Raw genomic sequence first — 18790 nt, 5'->3', positions numbered from 1 at the left:
AAGACTTTTGAGCAGAGTTAGCTGCATTTCAGTGGTGCTGGTGTAAGTCTCCTCTGTAAATGTCATACAAGTTACATCACAACACGCATAACATGACAAGACGACAAAGAATGAAATTTTAAAATGTGTGTCCACAAGCATATCATCTGCCTGTCAGCGTGCTTCAACAAAGGCAATGCTCTTTGGAGGGAAACAAAGGAAAAAGACAGTCATTCTCATTAATTAAGGCATGAGTGGCAGAATGGATCTCACTTCCTAGCTCTGCAGATTGAGGCCGGATGGGCTTTGATTCGAGTTGCACTCTCACTCTAATGAGGTTTTTCCTCATTGTTAAGAGATATTAATCCACACATGCTGTAAATGAGCTTGTACCACTTAAAATCCGTTTTAGCAGATTTACTTTAAGGATAAGAAGCTGAAAGGAATAAACTTCTAATGCATTTTTCTGTAACTTCTTCAAAGGGGTGCACAAGTGTTGACAAGGGATTTGTGGTGTCTTTGCCAACCCTAAAGCCATCTGGTATTACTATGCTGGGTCACCTTGTCATTGATCCATGTGAAGCATGTGAAATACCTAGATTGTCTTTCTTAAAGAGAGATTCTGCTCCCTCTAGTACCCCTAAGATTAGCAGAGCTGTAGAGATGTGGTTCTCTTCTTTTCACTATCTTTATGACCTCCTCTCCTACTACAGGGAACCAAAGATAGGGAATGGGAGGATACAAGGACAGCTTAGACAAGTAATTTTGCCTTTAATTGCTTGAACCTCCCATGAGTGCTGTTGCTTAAGTACTCCAAAACTGTTGTTGTTTTCCTCCACATAATCTTTGATTATATGAAGGTCAGCATTTTTCTCTAAGCTTCTTATGAGAGAATTTGGAGCAGGTGGATTGCTCAGAGAGATGAGACAGTTCTCCCTTGCTGAAGTTGAGGATGAGAGTGAACTGCCCCCTTTTTTCCATCCACTGCAGTTACCTCACTAACCGTCTCCCAAGCCATCTTATATATGATAGTCTTTTTTTTTTCTTCTTCTTCTTAGACCTTATTTCCCAGTCGCTATCAATAGCGTCATTATGTGGGGTTTTATCTGGCTAATTAAGGCTTCATCTTTCTGGGCGATCTCTCAGAGGACATGGATTAAGCTCCCCTATCTCTGCACCGGAGCCCCGGTGGGCTCGGCCAGGCCTGCTCGTCTCTCAGTGGATAATGGAGAAAGGAAGGAAAAAAGTATTGACATGTTATGGTTTTCCCGGTGAAATTATTTTTTGAAAAAGAGAGAAATGTAAATACTGGGTGTTGAAGGCATGAATCAAAAGATTTATTGATGAACTGTGGTACAGGTTGGAAAAATCTATAATAATTCTCAGTCTGGTCAAACATCTCAGTCCGGCACCCTCACAAGAGCCCCGGACTGTTTTTGTTTTTGATCGATTCCCAATTTTTTTTTTTGTGCATTTGACAAAAGCTCTTATACTAGCTGTTGTGTCTAGCAACTTCATATCATACATTCTGTAATTTCCCTGCTATGTGTCAATTGTCCAGCCCATTTTATCAACAGAAAGCTGTTTGAATCAATAACCTTCCGGACTGTAGCCTTTGGACAATTCATTTACAATTAGTTTGCATACCTCAACAGGCGCCATTTCGTTTGCATAGACAATCAGATGATTCATTTTAGCTGGAGTAGTGATCCTGAGTCATTGTTTGCCAGTGCAAGAACAACACTTTATGAATTTCGAATGCCTTGTTGTTCTGGGTCCACTCTCATTATGTTTTAGTGCCGAAAGTCAACAGATGGAAGTCTGGGTCAACACTCATTAAAACAACAGCCAGAATACCCTACCCATATAAATAGATGGTGAACGGGGAGACCTTGGTGATACATTGCAGACCTGTCACTAATTGTTTGGGAGGTTAAATCTGCCTTTTGACTTTTCTCACATTTCTTTGGCAAGGGAACGAAAAAACAAACAAAAAAAACACCTTTTGTTTTGTTAAGGTGCATAGACACAGACTGCCTGGGAGCTTTGGCTGACTACTGCAGTTCTTATAATGCACCTCTGGTTTTTGATAAAGCACTCATGAGACAGTGTTTTTGTCTGAGCCTTTGCCATTGGAAGAGATAAATCCTAAATGAGTAAACTGAAATGACTTTGTACCGGCAGTTTACAGAAGAGTCTGTCCATTTGAGAGCCGTAAATCGAGAACTGCGTGGGGGTAAAAAAAAAAAAGAAAGATGAAAAAAAATAAGAGGCCTTATTTCTTCTCCCTTTAATGTATTGTTTGAAGATGAAATTGTGTATTGAATCTCCTACTTTGTCACCTTGCTGAAGGTGTGGTTACATTGGATCTGAATCTAAATCCATGAAATACCGTCCTTCCTGTCTTTGAATTAGGTTCACCTTCATGGATGTCGTACAAAAACAACTATTTACAAGAACTCTGCCATTTCAAAAATGAGAAAAATGACCTTAGGTTGCTTGAGGGAAGTTGTCCTATTACTTATTTTCTTGATTTGAATCGTGTGGAATATGCGATAGTGGCAAGACATGAAATGGTACATGCTGTATAGAAGAAGAGAAAAGCCTTGGGAGACAGATTCTGTGACTGTTGCTGTAACTTTTTCAATACCGTTCATTTCTTGCCTGAATACGAATGGCTGTCCAATTTCAGGACTGCGTTATTAGATGTCCTTGCAACTGATATCAACCATTTAATCTCTTATTCCAAGAGGATTCTAGCAAAACCCTGATATTGAAAGTATCAGCCAAGAAATAACAAAACAAACTGTGTGCATACATTAGAACTTGAGTGGTGCACTATGCTGAGGTTAATACCAATAGTGACTGATGAGATTTTTTTTTAAATGTGATTTTATTCAGTATATACTTTTTAAAATAATTAGTAGTTCGTTATTTTTTCTCCTGTATTTGAGGTTGATGAATTTTGAACATACAGTACGTAGGTACTATAAAAACAAACTTGTCATTGTGCAGTAGATGTTACAAGATGCTAAATAAATTGAACAATTAGTGTAATTATTGAAAATATGAGGAATGTTTCTTGATTTAATTTAATTTGATTTAATTTAATAATCATTACCAGATGTGCCTCAGAAAGCAAAATCAGCAAATAGTTAACATGTGGGCTAAAGCCAGATTATTACAGATACTTATGATGATATTTCAAACTTTAAAAATCAGATTACTCTATATTTTTCACAAACTGCTAAACATTTTGGGTAGAAATCACTTACCCTTGGTCTTTAAAGAACTGCAACAAAGATACTATATGTATTTTCCAGCTGAATAATAAACACATCAGCACACTCTGGTGGACCAATTATGACAATAATGTAAACTATGTTCAGAGCATATCTTTGATATTTCTGATGTGCACTTTCTTATCTATCAGCACACCTAAGTGGTGCCATTGTCAAGTGGATTAATTCAAATCTGCTTATCTCAAAGCAGTCGAAGCAATCATAAAATACAATTTATTTTGCATCCTATCTGGTCCTCCTCAAACCTTCCTCTCTGCAGTGAGGTGGTGACACCTTTATTATTTTCCTTTAATAGTACAATTTGTATTTTTTTGGTTTAAACTAATGAAAAAATAGTTAAAGTTATCAACAGAATGTAAAGAATTAACAATTCTGACACTATGCTAAAGGTGCCTGTGTATTTTGTTGAGATATATAATGAAGCATACTAACAAGCTCTCCTGTCCCATCTTGTAATACCACCTTATACTTTAACAGCAATAGCATTCTTGGTGTAACTACTTAAAACATAAACCTACTAAAAAACATTGTAAATGATGTCCCTAATGTATGTACTTTCTTACACACTGAGTTCAACAAGCTATAACATAAGCTACAGAGCAAGATCTTGACCAGCTCTCTTAGTTTCGGCAGGAGGAGGGACCACAAACCTTTGGGAGGAACTGTTCATTTCCTTGTTTGTTTTAATGGAGATGGACACCAACACCACAAATTCTCTGTAATTCGCTGCTTCCTTCTGTTGACAGTTTAATTTTTTGAAGTTGATTTTACATTTTGCACCTTTTAACAGTGCAAAATCATTTTCAACCCGACAAGTATTCCTTGGTAATTACTTGCAGCAAATAAATCCTGGCACACAATAATGAATGTTGTAAACAAACCCCCTGCATTGCTGGAGCTCGCCTTTGCCAGTGTTTTGTCTGCAATCTATGCTGCTCTCTGCTACGGCATGCAACAGCAGTATCCTCCAATTTCTGATTGCGGTGCTTTCGCCTGGCATTCTCTGCATCAGAGTCAACTCGCTATCAACTAAATACAGCTCATTTCCCTTTTAAAGGCCTCACTGTGAGCTGCAGGCCCGGCTAAGCAAAGAGGACATTTTCCCCGCCACACTGGGAGGAAAGCCTTTAGATGCCAGTCACAATTAAAGTCAATATGGCCCTGAGCCTCTCCACACTGTGCCCATCACACTTCCGAGCAGCCGATAAGATATAGCCTAAATTATTCATTATGAAACGAAGGCATGTTTCCGTGTTGACTTAATTGAGGAACCAGTGCAGCTTACGGTGAAGTCGCTGCTATTAAAGCTACATCCTACAGACATATATGGAGGAGTTGATGTAGTGGGTGTTCCGTAAGCCGACGTAAGAGCCCGCCCAAAAACAAATTACCCCACTCCAAATCCACACACACTTAGGGTAACTGCCAAATCCACTCACTTCATCTAAGGGAAAAATTTATTCACTCACAAATTGAGTGAGAAGAGTAATGTGTTCACCCCCCCTCGCAAAACATTCATTTATCCTCCCTTCCCCTTTTGAATTAATTTGGAAAGATCCAGTAGGATTCTTATGTTGATTTTTTATTTACAATCTTAACATCTTCACCTTTCAAATACCAGTTCCTCCCCCCGTAGCTCTACTTGAGGACTGTTTTGATTTGCATTAGTACTGTCATTCTTAAATTAAATCTGACACTATGTCTTGGCGAATGCTTATGTGCAATAGAAGAGGTAAGGGCTTGATTCTGCTGCATAATATTAACTCATCACTCATGAATGATTAATTCTGAGCAAAACTGTGGATTATTCAAATTCGTTGGGATGCTCTGGCAGGATATGTGATTGAGTTGACAGGGGTTTTGTTTGTTTCAGATTGTAAATGTCCTTCAGTTTGGTCAACATCAGTTGTTGAATTTCTGTATTTATTCCCATATATAAAAATATACGTAGTCGGTACAAAAATATCCATCCAGGCCATTGAGGAGAAATCTGATCAGTACCAAACTGATTAGATTTATTTATTTTGTTCCGTTTACTGAACTTAATGAAACTGAGCATGGCATTATTTTTGAATAGATTTATTGTATGTGCGTAACACTTTTGCACAGCACAGTAGAGAATAATTATATCTCAAATAAAGCTTGTAATTCCAGTGTTAGGAGAAGAACAGCAGAGGTAGTCGAAGGAGTGAATTTTCAGGTGGCTAGTGGATCTCATCTTATAATGTGGTTTGATTTGATTCTCTTGCCTCGCATTGAAAATTGGATTTAAAATTGTGCAAAGAAAGCGGCCTTGTGGAGGTGAAGAAAAGATGGATGATTATATAAGTTAATGTTTTCATGGCTGCTCATCAACGGAATGATGGGGAAAACTGTTTATTTGCCTAAGCTCCTTTGCTTTTGTGCACAATAGCCTGTGAATTCATTATAACAATAATGATGACACGTCAGTGTTTCTTCCTAATCAGGAGCTTTAAGCCAGAGAAGGAAAAGGTTTCTTAGTTTTGGATGAAAAGACACTGAATACACAGCTGTGTATTCTAGTTGTCTTCATTTTTATTAGCTTTGGGCTTATATTAATATACACATGCTTTGCAGCACAAATAATTATACCATCCATTTAATGTAGTGTTTTCAAAGCAATTTTGAAGATTGTGTAAAGTTTTAATGTTTCCTTTGGGTCTGCTTTGTGTACTGAAGATGTAAAGCAATCTAAAGTTGATTAGAGACATTTAATATGACATAAGCATTACTAGGCTCACATCTACCACAAAGTTCATTTCAGTCACTGAATTCTGTTTTCAAGTAGATTCAGTCGCAAATATGTGCCCACACACTATTTGCTCAGTGTACACCAGTCAAAACCAAAAGTAACTGATAATTTGAAGTTGTTTTTAACATGATTTACTGACGGACAAGATCATTCCATCATGCAACAGCATGTCCTCACATTTAAGAATCTAAAATAAACTAATATTTGACATAGTTGCCTGATAATCGGTTTATTTGTAAGTATTTTTTTAAACTTTAATTTCATTGCTTAAACCGTTCTTGCAGCAACAAATGTCTTGAAGCCTAGTTCGCTCTTATTGTCATTTTTATAATCGATAACAAAGGTTGTGATCTGATCATTTTAGAACACAGTATGACAAGTGCTGCTGACTGAAAGAAAATAAATCTCTTTGGCCCATTGGTTGAAACAGACTTTATAAAAGCACCTCATGGGGACTTGTTAGTGGTAGCATCTCAGTCTTACAAACTAAACAAAGTAGAATAGGCCGTGCTCAGCCCATACACCAAAACACTCATCTGAGATCAGTATCCATTGTAAAATATAAAGCTCTGTGACCTTCAACGGTTATTGTTTCTGCTACATTCATTGCTATGGCAGCGGTGTTTTCAGTTTTGCCTCTGGAGCAGTGAAGGTCGGCGTCTCCTGCAGTGGAGGGAGAGGAGTCCATGTCTGGCCGTGTGCCCCTTTCACATAATTGCATCAAGTCTTTAAGCCGCTGTCAGCAAGTTGTCCCCAACCCAAAAGATCAGACCTCAGAGTGGGGGCCGCAGCATCAGGGGACAAAACAAAATACAGACCAACAGACATTTTAGAACATCTCTGTGTGTATATATATGTGTGTGTGAAGCATTTTCTCTCAGCCTTTGTGACAAAAGAGGACGGCTATTCCAGCAGCCCTCTCTGGGGGAGCTCAATCTTTCACTCTTCTCTCTGTTCTGCTTTGTTACTTTGTGCTGCTGAACACTCCAAATGTGCTGCATCTGCTATGATACATCACACTTTTATCGACCCAGTAGGTGCAGTATGTTTGTCTGTATATCTAATGAACTAAAAAAGACCGACCTGAAAACTTTGCGCTCTAAATTTTATTTAGAAATGCCATTAGTGTGAAGTTTGTTTTTAAAATTAGTTGCAGACATTCATTTACTGTGTCCAGTCTTTGGTTTATGACCACATACCTGCAACAGTAAATGACCCAACAGCATTCTGATTTTATCATTCAACTCCAAACAACGCTGTGCCGAAGTAGAGCCTCACAGAGTTTCTAGCACGGCTGTAGAATCTCAGTCTTATTAGTTTTAAATCAACAAAGTCCAAAGAGAAAACACACAAAACAAGCAGTAGAGAGAAAAGAAATAATGTTTATAGTGCTGTTTTGGAATTAGTTTACCATAATCCATTCCCATGTTATTTAATTTCGAAAAGTTGCATTAGTTGATTTATTTCTAGTTTGCTTGCTTACACAGGCATTGGAGCTTCACTTTTGATTATGAACTGCTTGGCAGGCTTCACAGAAATCTATAAATGCACAACAACTACCGAAATTAACGTAAATTGAAGCCGTGGCAGAGCAACTTTGTGTAATATTGTTCCACTTCAGAGGCATTTCGAAGAAATTTGATCAAGGTTATATCAGTAGAGAATAAATTGGTTGCTTTTAGAGCTAGAAGGTAAATCTATATAATATTTGAGTTGTGATATTAGTTTAAGAGTGTGATACAGATAGCACACTGCTCACACATAGTTTAGGTGAAAATTTATAATGGTTTTTCATGCAAAATATTAGACAATAGATATATTCATATAAAGTACAAAGTGAAAAATACAGCCTTTTTTGTCAGTTTCACACAGCTTTCTGTAGTTTTTTAAAACAGGTAATATTGTCAGCTTTTGATAAAATATGAATTATTTGTCAAAGACTGAGAGGATTAACATTATTAGAACTTGAATGTCAGTCTAAAGTGGCTTTGATTCTCAAATGATATCTGATTTTTCGGTTATTCCACTAAACACAGCTATTGGCAGGCTTCTTTTTTTTTCTATTTTTTTGGATGCTGTGATTAAGTGTGGGCTCATTAGTGAGTGCTGATCCAAGTCCTTCCAAAATCCTGGATCCACTTTATAAAAGTGTGACATTCTGGAGGCCGTTCCTCTTTGAATCCACATCCCCTTAAGAACAAAAAATGAATGGTGATTCTTTGTACAGAGCTGGGGAGACGAGGCTAATTAGCTTAATAATGATGGAGCATTACATAATGGCACACAACACCCTCAGTCACATAACACCCAACCACATCTGTAAAAAGGAAAAAAAATAACAGAAAAAATGCTCAAATTAAGAGCCTGGCTGAATTCAGTGTGATGAAACACGACTTTCAAAGTTTTAACAACCACAATCATTAGACTACTGATCTTTGCACGCAGTTGCACCCATTTGGAAATGAGGCAGTTTTGCAGTCGTTACTAGCAATTGTTTGTTTTCATACAAAACTGTACACTGCCTGTAAACAGATTGTCTTGAATTTATATCATACTTTATTCAAGATTTTCCAACCCGTTGAATGAATATTTGTGATCATGAAAAAAAAATTGCTTAAAGTGTTAATTGATCTGCTGATTTATTAGTATTTTTTGATTAATCAATCATTTAGTCTATTAAATGTCAAACGCTAATGTAAAAAAAATGGCATCTACAATGTCTCTGAAGTGATGATAATGTCTTTAGACTTGTCCCATTGACAGTCTTAAATCTTAAGATAGCAAATCATGAGCTGAAACTAAAGATTCTTTTAGAAAATTTAACTACAAAAAAAGGTTTCCACCTGCAATCATTTATCAATTTATTTTGGTAACCCTCTTTAAAATAAATGTAGTCTAATGTTACAGTCCAACGATATTTTCTACCTTCATGAAAGCGAAATTATTCAAATTATTATATTACTCAATATTCAGCTGAATTTCAACAGCAAATACATTTTGTAGGAAACCTAAATATTAATGAACATGTTACTGATAATGAGTGTTTCAACAAGTTCAACTTTGATATTTATTGGTCGAGGTTATGGAAAGATAGTGGTCAGATTTTCTGCAGGTTCAATGTGAAGCAGCGCATTAATTTATATTTATACAAAATCACATTCCTTCCCTTGATCCGAACCAAATGCTTTTGGTGTGTAAACCAAACCACAGCTGGAAGTCTGGAAGAAATCCTTGGTGAGAGATTTTAAGCTGTATATGCCCACCATCCACCCCATGCTGCAGTCTGTGGTGCTGACGTAGTAAATATTACAAAACCCTGTGATTATATTTGATTTTCAAGCATGCGTGCTGAGGGTACACTAGTCTGTTAATGCTTGCGTGGTCACTCTAAATAGGATCGCTTCTCATAAATTGGATTTCATGCCGTGTGATGAAATGAGACGTCGGTGGCCAGAGCACCTGCACAGAAACAAAAAAAATTACCCCTCTGGGAGGTGAAGTTCAGGTGGAACATGTCGACAGGTTTCACGGCAGACTTTTGTCAGGACAACAGCTGGCCACAGTTGGAATTCTGCACCTTGTTGCATCAACCAGCTTCTTTGCCTGGATTAGGGCTTTGCTTTCCATCTGTCGGGCTTCGGCTTACATATAAGCCTTGCCATTTCACAGGTCCAGATCCAGCCAACAATCCCAGCAGGCAGCTTAGCTTCTCAATGACACGAAGGTAACCTCTCTCTCAAAATTCAGCTAAGCAACAGTGCAACAGTGGGAGAGCAATCTTACTTGGGGAGCTAAAGGTCAAAAAACTCCTGGTTAAGATGGATTTAGCCAAATTGTGGCTCTAAGTGTATACATGTTCTGTGTTACATATGGAAGCTTATTACATATTGTGGAAAACTGAACCAATAATCATCTTCAGAGGCAGTTTAACTAATACTTAACCTCAGTAGCAGGGTGTGACATTTTTTTTTTGCTTTGTTTTTACACATTAAAAACATGATGACTGAAAATGGCGAATATTTACCTGCAATAAGAGGCACATATGAAATTAATGGTAAAATTTTCAAGGATTGACTATCAAAGACATGCACATAGTACCATGCATGCAGTTCCCCTGCTGGGTCTGGCCATTCAGGATTAACCTGGCAGCTGACTAAGCAGTTTGCAGAGAAATGGGCTTTAAAGGCTTTTAACACTTTGTGCTGCAGATAACGTCAACATCATCTCACGGATTTCCCGTGAGCTTACAGGTATTTAACAGGGCTTAGGAGTGATGTCTTGTGACAGGTAAACTAAGGCTTTGGACGATGCTTAAGTCTTAACAATACCTCTCCCTGCATGTGTTTGGTTGTGCTTATTGTGAAGAACTTAATGGAGACAGACAGCCTCATTAAAATGCATGGAGTAAGATTTAGGAGAGTGATAGCGCGCTGTACTGTATGTGAGAGCCTCATGGACAGAAAACAATCAGCAACTTACAGCAAATAGGGGGGCATGAAACCTGTCTAACACGGAGCAGTAACCTGAGTAACCTGGCTGGATCTTTTCACCATGCAATAACGGCAGTACTTCAGTGCAGAGAAACTGGTTTATATATTTTCAGAACTGAAGACAAAATGCAGAAAAAAAACTATCTGCATTGCTGAAAATGCATGCTTAAATACCTGCTACTGACATTTGAGTACAACCAGTAAATGAGTTATTGTAAGCTCTTCCTAGTAGAGGACAGTTTGATTGTTAGTCTTAACTAGACAAGGATCTAAATTGGTTTTAAATTTGGACCCAGACAAAAACATACATTTTCATGAGGTGATGTAAGTCTGTGACTGATTAACCCTCACATGCTTAGTTTGTGCAAAGGGATAGTAAAAATCTTACATGTCCGTTTAATTATAACTCTGCATCCAGTTGACTACTCTAATGCCACTCCATTGTAATGGGAGCATAGGGCACCATTCACGTCCAATATGAGGCAACATCTTCAGGATCCCAGTGGATGCTGGCATAAAGGCATTAATCTCACCATTCATTGATCTAGTTATTACTGGTCTTGGACCAGTGAGTCCTCATTTATTGAGCACCGTTGTCTTATTTCTCGAACATATTCATTCTTTTGAGAAGCACGCCCCCTCTCACTTCACCCCAATTAATGTAATTCTCTGGGAGCTCACTGGAGTGCTGATTGGAATGAAGAAGCGCATTCAGGCTACATGCCTGTGAGGGAATGATAACACCAGATCATTAACAAAACCGAGCTGAAAATGTTTATCCGTGGATGGCATTCTTCATCTTAATGCGTCCCTGTCTTTCCATGTTTTCCCTGCGTGCTTGCTGCTGAAACTGAGCGCCATAAATTTCCAAGCTAGTCTGGTATGAAAAAAAAAGAAAACATGCGTACACATTTTATACAAAAGACTGTTAAACCTTAGTTAGGTAATCAATGCAGTGTTATACTGAGGGGATTTTCACCTTGTATATAAGAGTGTTGAGGGCTTGTTAACATTCCTGACTGGGGTCCATAACCTGCTGAAGCTGCACTCGTGGAGCTTTACCAAGAGGGGATTATGATTTGATCATTTCCCTGATTGGGTTTCAGTGTCAGTGGTAATAGACTCGGACATAATAGCATTTCATTGACTGATATCCAATATGTAATAGCCACATGATAGAGGTTGACAGATGGAGCTGAGCCTACGATAAGGCCACTTCTCCTTCTTAGGAAGTCTTAGCGTGGCATAGAACACACATACACAGCACTCCATCTCACAGCACTCAGCACTGACTTCATCAATGTGGGTTAAGGAATTGGAATGATTAAGTATGACTGGATGCAGCGTGAAGCACAGCAGGTTCTGGTGCAGGTCTCTGATCTCACACAAACTCTTTTCTCAGCCTGTTTTGACACCACTTGATTACAGATTGTATCATCAAATCCCCAATCTGAACTATGACCTCAAAGGGAATAAAATGAAATTGAGCAAAGTAAATCCAACTGATAAACCCTCCTTTTTTGATGAGCTGATGTCCAATTGTCTTGTGGTTTATGGGGAAAAATAAGTTATTATCGGTGACCACAATGGTAGTAACATGTCAGTCCGTAATTAACTGTCAACCATGATGTCACAGATTTATTTTGTTTTTCTCTGAACTCTCAATCTGTCGCATATAATATAATATGGTCCATTGAATCTGCTGGAGCACAAAAGTGTTCATTATCCCTCTTCACAGAGCTTCTCTGAATCAGGAAGAAGCACCACATGATCAGATAAAAATCCACTGTAAAGACGGTTTTAGAGCAAAAAATGAAACTGCACACCACTGGCAAAATATTATGTGTTGTGACAACAGCTATCACACATAAAACGAAGTCCCCCAGAGACATGTCTTAAGAGGAGTCCGAATTAGATGTGAAGGAATTTGTTACGGTGATTTTTGTCCTGCATATTTTATCCTGTCAGCCCTACCCGTCTTGCTTGAATGTAAGAAGTAATATCCTTAAAGTGATCATTAAATGTTTGATTGAAACTTGAGTGATACAGAGCCCCTTATACATTTACTATTTCAGAAATTGCTATGGACATTTTTCTGCCATTCAACAGTAAATTTTACATGGTGGAAGTGATAAAGTCACACTAACAGATGGCATTGAAATTAAATATGGTTTGTTTTTTTCCTGCTAAACTCTGTATTTATTTCTCGGTTTCCAATTCCCCAGTGCTGTATGGTCTATATTTTATCCTAAAAGATTGCGTGAGCTGAGTGTCAGCCACAGCACATACATCACACTTGCCACCATCCATCTTTGATTGCGTTCTCTTGCTGCCGCTGCTCCACCCCCTACTGTTTTAACTCACGCAGCAAATTCAGACTTGAAGCAGGGAGAAAGGAGCAAAAAAGACTATTTTGTACCAGAACAAATCACAGATGTGCTCAGCGTATGTGTCTGTGACACAGCATGACTTAGATTACTGAAAAATGCTGTTAATTCCACTTGAAGCTGTGCCCCTTCACTTCATATCAGGATGATTGCATTGACTGATTGATTGTCTGCAAGGTGTGTTGTGGAAATGGTGTTGAGCATTCCACAGCAGACACAGTGGGGGTGTAGAGCAAGAAGAATGTAGATTACTAGAATGATTTGGCCTTTGATTTTGGAGCTGAGATCAGTACTTCCACTTCTTTATCACAAGTATGTCTAATAGAGGACTGTGCATTCACAGGAGCTACTTGCATTTAACATGCCTTTTGAAGCTCCGTGTAGACAAGTGAAATATGCAGAATTCAAAATTGTCAGGACTCTCAGTTTTGCAGGCACATACCTTAGTCCTTGTAACCTCTATTCATCTTGCGTCCATTCATGAATATTGCAGCAGGAGTCATTCTCTCTGTTCTGTTTGCATTTGTATCACATAAGAATGCCATTCTTTTTGCACTTGCAATTGCTGAACTAGCCAGATGCTGGAGGACGCACACAATGACCAAAGAGAAGTGTTTAAATATATGTTCAGACTGCTGCCAGTTCACACTGCCATCTACACGCCCACCACATGTAATATAAAACTGCTGAATTTAGCACAAGACTGCATCTTTGAAAATCGGCCTGTTGGTTTGTGATTTTAAACCATACCTGTTATCTGTATTTCAGCTGACGTATTTTAATGTTCTGTAATATTCACTGAATTTGCCTTTTGAATCAAAAACAAGCTGAGAGAATTTAATAAAATGATAAGTTTGCAACATCGGGGTTTAATTTTTTAACAAATACGTTTTGCCTTGTTTCTGTGTCTCCCCAGGTAACCGATAAGATGGCGGCCGGGGAAGCGACTGGGCACAGCTACCTGGTGGCTTGCTGGCAGCCCATTCTGATCCTGATGCTCGGCACCGTGCTGTCTGGCTCCACCACAGGCTGTCCATCCCGTTGTGAGTGCAATGTTCAAGAGCGCTCTGTGATGTGCCACCGCAAGAAGCTCATGACAGTTCCTGAGGGCATCCCTGCAGAAACAAAACTGCTGGACCTCAGCAAGAACCGCATTAGAACCATTAACCCAGATGAGTTTGCCACTTTTCCCAACCTGGAGCACCTGGAACTCAGTGAAAACACCATCTCCACTATTGAACCCGGAGCGTTCAACAACCTTTATGGCTTGCGGACATTGGGATTACGTAGTAACAAGCTGAAGCTGATCCAGCTTGGTGTCTTCACTGGTCTGAGCAATCTCACACAGCTGGACATAAGTGAGAACAAGATCGTCATCCTGCTGGACTACATGTTCCAGGATTTGTACAACCTCCGGTCTTTAGAGGTGGGCGATAATGACCTGGTTTTCATCTCCCACCGGGCTTTTCATGGCCTAAGTAGCCTTGAACACCTGAGTCTTGAGAAGTGCAACTTGTCCTCTGTGCCAACAGAGGCTTTTACCCACCTGCACAGTTTGATCACTCTCAGGCTGCGCCACCTGAATATCAATGTCATACGGGATTACTCTTTTAAGCGGCTCTATCGGCTGAAAGTGTTGGAAATAGCCAATTGGCCATATTTGGATACGATGACTCCAAATTGCTTGTATGGATTAAATCTCACCTCCCTGACCATTGCAAATGCCAACCTGACCACAATTCCCTATGTAGCCCTGCGGCACTTGGTTTATTTGCGCTTTCTTAATCTGTCATACAACCCTATCCATACCATTGAAGGAAATAAGCTCCACGATCTTCTGCGTTTGCAGGAATTTCACCTTGTCGGAGGCAGACTGGCAATGATTGAGCCCTACTCTTTCCGTGGTCTAAACTACCTGAAAATTCTAAATGTCTCTGGAAACTCTCTTAGCACCCTAGAGGAGTCTGCTTTCCATTCAGTTGGCAACCTAGAAACCCTTGCCTTGTATGATAATCCCCTGGCCTGTGACTGCCGACTGTTGTGGGTTTTCCGAAGGCGCTGGAGACTGAACTTCAACAGGCAGCAGCCCACCTGTGCCTCCCCTGAATTTGTGCAAGGCAAAGAGTTCAAAGACTTCCCGGATGTTCTGCAGCCCAACTACTTTACGTGTCGCAAGTCTAGGATTAGGGATCGCAAACCCCAGCAGAAATTTGTTGATGAGGGAGCCATTGTTCATTTTGCTTGCCAAGCAGATGGAGATCCTGCTCCAGTGATAATGTGGCTATCTCCACAGAAAAAGTTTATCACCACCAAGACGATTGGAAGGCTCTCAGTGCTGCCAGACGGTACCCTTGAGGTGCGCTACGCCCAGATTCAAGATAATGGTACATATGTGTGCATAGCTAGCAATGCAGGCGGAAACGACACCTCTCTTTCTCACCTACACATTCATAGCTACTCGCCTGACTGGCCACACCAGCCCAACAAGACTTTTGCCTTCATATCCAACCAGCCCACAGAAACTGGTGCTAACGGTACAAGAGCCAATGTCCCTTTCCCGTTTGATATAAAGACTCTGATCATTGCGACCACAATGGGCTTCATATCTTTTCTTGGTGTTGTCCTGTTTTGCCTGGTACTGCTGTTCCTTTGGAGCAGAGGTAAAGGCAATACTAAGCACAACATTGAGATCGAGTATGTGCCACGGAAATCGGACGCTGGCATGAGCAGCAGCACAGTGGATGCTCCTCGCAAGTTTAACATGAAAATGATTTAACAGAGCTGTGGAGTTTATTAATTCTGAACTTCAAAATAAGACAAATGGAAAAGAAGACATTTTCTTTCCTCTCTTACCAACCTGTGGATCCTGGTCTGTTAACATAGAGTAATATGTTTTTTTCCTGACTGATGGACTTGACAGGAGAGCACTTCTTGCATTTCAAAATTGAGAGGGAATGAAACCACACCCAGCGTTACAGGGCATTGGTGGTTTCTACAAGGCCTGTGGGGGCATTAATTGAAAGTCAGATTTGTCATAAGCAGTTCATATTCCTATGGATTTATAGTTGGAAAAATATATCAGAAAAGGAAAAAAAAAAAAAAAAACACTTCAAACAGCCAGAATGCGAGGGGCAGATCATATTTTGGCCATTGCTCTTTTTGTGTGTATTTTTTAATTTAGTGTTTCTTTTGTTTGTTTTTTTTCAAAGGTTAGATGTCCTGTTTTGAATGAGATCTGTATGGGTTGATGAGCACATTTATACAATGCTGATGCATTTTGAGTACATCTTCATTACAATACAGCAGTGTTGCAATTGTGAATGCTATGTGCTACATATGTTTGTTTTACTTTCCTACAGTCATGATTGTGCTGTGATTCATCAAATGTATATTCGTATTACAATACCTGATAAAAGTTTGTTGAGAGAGTATGCCCCAGAAATGAGGAGAAATACATAACATAGAAAGTAGGTCACATTGGGAAATTCTTGTAAACACAACACTGTTGATGATATTAGTAAGATGTAATTTGAATGTTACAGCAGCTAATATATAACCAAGAAAGTAAAATGAATGACGATGTAAAGCATATTACATGGGGTATTATGTGAGGTGAATAATGCCATGGTAATGAAAAAAATAAATATTTAGAAAACTTGTAGATTCTGTGACATCAAAGCATCCTTTACTACTGATACCAATTCTCAGTGCTGCATTGTAAAATCAGCCAAAAGGTATATTTGAATTCTGCATTGTAATATGATGATATTTACATAATTTTGAATTTAAAACTAGCCTTAAATTACATTGTCAAATGTGTCTCTTAATATGGGATTTTAGCATTGGAGGAACACTCTAATGTAGTCATTTGACACCAGTATCTGATATCAATGTGATGCAGCCTTTTTTTCCAGATGTAATCCAGACAGCGCACACACATGGACAGAGACCGTGATACAGAAGGAAATCTGATGTTGTTGATATGATGCTTTGTACTAACAATAGATGCAGTGTCTATTGTACAGTTTAGCCATCACACATAGTGGGCAGTGGTACTTTGATACAATAAGCGCTTCTCCCCAACCTTTTAGATTGCATTTCAGTAACTATGATATGGTGGTATTATTTTGTGCTCAACCTAACTATGAGGGATAAAAGTTGTGCTAATGATTTTGGGTTCCGTGTGCTCTTCAAGCTGTAGAAAATTTCTGTCATTGTTGATTATTTTTTTGTTTTGTTTTTTGTTTTTTTTCTAATGAAGTTAATGCTTTATTTATGATGATGCCCCCTCCCTGCCCCGTTAAAGCAATTGAAATATTACCTTCCAGGATCATTTACAGGTTTGCTTTTCCCCAGAAATGTGCATTGTTTGTCAGTGGGGAAAGAACTGCTGCATATCAGCTGCTCCCAGTTGGCCCTGCATATGAAATCTGAGGATACAGCCTTACCTTTTCAAGTACACACTGTGGACAGCTGGGCTTTATGAACGTGTGTGAGGATAAAGGCTAAGTTATTTATGATGGATGACATTACAGTAATGGCTGGAAGTATGGACTGAATATGCAGATGGTTGGAGTGACACAGATGGTTTCACCCATGGAGCAATGTGAAGCAGCTTTGGTGTAATCCGTTTTGCATAAAGGAGAAAAAAAAAACACTGGATACGGCTCATGGTTCTCCCTCTTGCTGATTATGAATGCTCTCTTTGTTCAAAGTGTGGCTACTGTACCTAGCCTTTTCTTTCAGTCCCGTGGGATCCCGGGGTTCTGTTTTTTGTTTCTGTTACTCCTTTCATTTTTTATTTTTTTTGTTTTGACCCTGGACTATATTGACCATGTAGTCCAAGCCAACTTTTTACAAAAAAAAGATACTAAAAAAGAAATCTATGGAAAATACATTCAAATTGTTCTGTGCAATAAAGGTAATATGCAGATTTTTTTTTTTTTAATTAACAAAATTTTGTTGATGTTGAATTGTTGAGAATATGGTATGTTGTATTAAACAATCTATGGACTTTTTTAAACATGTGATGCTCTTATCTTGATTTTAGAGGTGGTCAGTAAGGCATTTACTTACAGCCGGGTATCAGCGGGGCTTGGGTTAATGAAAAAGGTGCTGAAATTTTTGTTACTGACAACTCTTTTACTTTTTACTTTTTTACTAATTACTTTACTTACAGGCCACTGTAAGTGAAGTAATTAGTGAAGTAATTGCTGATCTTATTACAATTTCCTCTTTTTAAATATCTAGCATATCCTTTTATTGCTTTGGTATTTAACCTCAAGTCTAGCTGAGCAGTTAAGTGTAGTTTCTGTGTGCCAGTGGGAAATAAGGAAGTTAATATTTTATTTATTTATTTGGTTTGATTGAATACCTCATTAAATGATGATGCAGAATGCAAGGTAATTTGATATCATATGTTTGCACACTAATTGCCTGTTTACAGGGAAAACAGTAGTTTACTTGTGTACTTGCCCAGCCTCTAAACATTAATTAACCACCATTAGTAAAGGATCACAGGCATTATGATATGTATAGGGAATAACATTGCTTTGCACGTTTGTAATTTCAAAGAGACAATGTTGGTAAAGTAATTAGTTAGTGAACTTGAAAATGTAACAAAAAAATAATACAAATCAGCTGTTTTACATTCAATGACAACTGTAACCATGAACAAATTAGCTTCCCCTTTGAAGGTTATGGGAAATGACCAGGGATATGACCAGGGCAGCCTAGTTTTATGAAACGTGCTGCTGCATCGCATTGAGTTTGAATCTCTGTCCCATTCCTTTTTATTCCACATCCTTGATGCCTTGGTTAGGACTCCATTGGGACTTTTGACGTTCTTTTTTCCCTCAA

The 18790-nt window shown here is 38.8% G+C and overlaps 1 protein-coding gene across 4 annotated transcripts in view; it reads left to right on the top strand.

The window, feature by feature from the left end:
• lingo1a (leucine rich repeat and Ig domain containing 1a) overlaps positions 1–17954 on the top strand; it is a 138808-nt gene extending 120854 nt beyond the window's left edge. For all 4 annotated transcript variants that reach the window (XM_035942458.2, XM_055009256.1, XM_023297273.3 and 1 more), the window contains one exon: positions 13848–17954. In XM_035942458.2, coding sequence (XP_035798351.2) covers positions 13860–15707 — 1848 coding nt within the window. In that variant the 5' untranslated portion in view covers positions 13848–13859 and the 3' untranslated portion in view covers positions 15708–17954. The remainder of the gene's footprint in view (positions 1–13847) is intronic.
• The last annotated feature ends 836 nt before the right edge of the window (positions 17955–18790 follow it).

Source organism: Amphiprion ocellaris, chromosome 3 (assembly GCF_022539595.1).
Source record: "Amphiprion ocellaris isolate individual 3 ecotype Okinawa chromosome 3, ASM2253959v1, whole genome shotgun sequence".
Classification (NCBI taxonomy): domain Eukaryota; kingdom Metazoa; phylum Chordata; class Actinopteri; family Pomacentridae; genus Amphiprion; species Amphiprion ocellaris.
Note: the sequence above shows the minus strand (reverse complement) of the source record. Positions and strands in the feature narration are given on the sequence as shown.